The 1,954-nt window shown below is 39.5% G+C and overlaps 1 protein-coding gene across 1 annotated transcript in view; it reads left to right on the forward strand.

Annotated features, from left to right (window-relative positions):
- The window catches only part of LOC101857187 (QRFP-like peptide receptor), a 39,277-nt gene extending 38,777 nt beyond the window's left edge, over positions 1–500 (forward strand). Inside the window, exon 8 of the mRNA XM_035970075.1 lies at positions 436–500. Coding sequence (XP_035825968.1) covers positions 436–500 — 65 coding nt within the window. The remainder of the gene's footprint in view (positions 1–435) is intronic.
- Positions 501–1,954: the final 1,454 nt, after the last annotated feature.

Raw genomic sequence — 1,954 nt, forward strand, 5'->3', positions numbered from 1 at the left:
GTGGTGGTCTTGTTTGATGCTACTGCAAATCAATAAATAGTCTGCTGTTAATAATAACTGTTTTCTTTTAATTTCATTTGTTTAAAATCATTCAACACAATATCCGTCCCCAGTGGAGAAGGAGGAGGGCTGGAGGAGTTGTATTTTCGAAAATCTTTAACAGCCTTACTACATTTGTACGTGCAATGTTTCATTTGATGGTGTATTTCTCTATATTTGAAATCGCAATTTTCACATTTGAAAGTAATAATATACAGATTTTGAAATTGCATGTAATATCTGGCCTCCATATTTACATTTTACGTACCTATGTTACATTTGAACTTGTTACGTTCACATTTGAAGGGAAAATACTATGTTAGAAAGAATATTAATACAAATGAAGACTTCAAGAACATAGTCAAAAAGCATATGTCTGCTCTTATTGCTCTACAGAATTTTCGACAGTCCTTCCGGAACACAATGCGCATGTGCACACCTCGGCGCTCCTCATTGGCTGAGATAGAACAGAGGAGGAGTTTGTGGCGGGGTTCCTTCCAAGCCAATGTCGGGTTTCAAGTAAACTGCAGGTTATTTCGACCTTATTGGTGTTTCAAAGTCTGTAAAGTTCAGCTCTATAGGCTGTCTATCTTACAGTACAGCTAAGTTCGGAAATAATGTTTGAAAGAATTCACCAGTTTATTCAAACATGTGACAATAAACCGAGATTAATGCGTTTAAATGGGTCAGGAGAAATTGTTTGGACCTAACCATATATTAGCAATGTTTAATTATGATTGATGATAATAGATAGTATTAGTTGTATAGCGCATATATTCGCCCAGCAGTGCATTCTCTATGTTTCACAATCTATATAAAAGGAGGCTCTCGTGGTCAAGAAGTAGTAAGTTCGCTTCGCTTCCAATAGGTCTCGGGTTCGAAACCTGACAGCGACGACAGATTTTATTCTCCTTTGTCCTCCTTTCCTGCTCTCTCGTCTTGTTCTTTCGTCTGTTTTCAACTCCACTTGTAGACACCCCCCCCCCCCAAACCCTAATTCCCCATCCTCTGTGGTCGATTCTTTCTTCTGCTACTCCTGGCTCCTTCCTAATGTCTTTCAGTCACACCTCTGATCTTAGGGTAGGTAGAATCGAACACCTAGCTTTCTCGGATAAGGGCAAAAACATCTCGGAGGTCCTGTGTGCTCACGTTAAAGATCCCTTCATGATCCTGAAATCGATAAGAGTAGAGTTTACCGCTACCCTGGTAAAATTCAAACTGAATTCCTACTAAAGCTGAAAAATAACAACCAACTTGTGTCCTGCTCGTTCATAATTATGACGTTCTGCAGTTGCGAGCGCCGTAAAACTCTTACTTAAATTACAAACAAACAAACAAACAAGCAAAAAAACCCATCTATTATTACTCCAGCAGACCCAAGACCACTCAGAAACAATTACGGGGTTCCCTGGGAAGCATGAAGGTTCAAGCAGTCAATTAAGTGCCTCAACACTAACAAACTACCGATATATTGCGGGCTAAACAGCCTAACCACTAGACCACCGACGTTTTCTCTTTGCCTTTGTAATTTTATGTGAAATTTTAGCCAAATTACAATAATCATTTTTCCATGAGTGAACCACCATAAAAACAAGGATGCAAAACATACATCTTTCGTTGAGAGTGACAACCAAGACAATCACAGTAGTGTAGACACCTACACATAAGAATGAGTCTTTAGAACATTTGACTATACTAATACTGTTTTCTTACACACTGTTCTGTAAGTACGCTATTTTTTGTTGCCTCTAGTAAGAAAAAGGACGATGGTGTACAAAATTGGAAGAAGAAGAAGAAGAAGAAGAAGAAGAAGAAGAAGAGGAGGAGGAGGAGGAGGAGGAGGAGGAGGAGAAGGAGGAGGAGGAGGAGGAGGAGGAGGAGGGGGAGAAGAAGAGGAAGAAGAAGAAGAAGAAGA

Source organism: Aplysia californica, unplaced genomic scaffold (genome assembly GCF_000002075.1).
Source record: "Aplysia californica isolate F4 #8 unplaced genomic scaffold, AplCal3.0 scaffold00216, whole genome shotgun sequence".
In the NCBI taxonomy this organism is placed as follows: Eukaryota; Metazoa; Mollusca; class Gastropoda; order Aplysiida; family Aplysiidae; genus Aplysia; species Aplysia californica.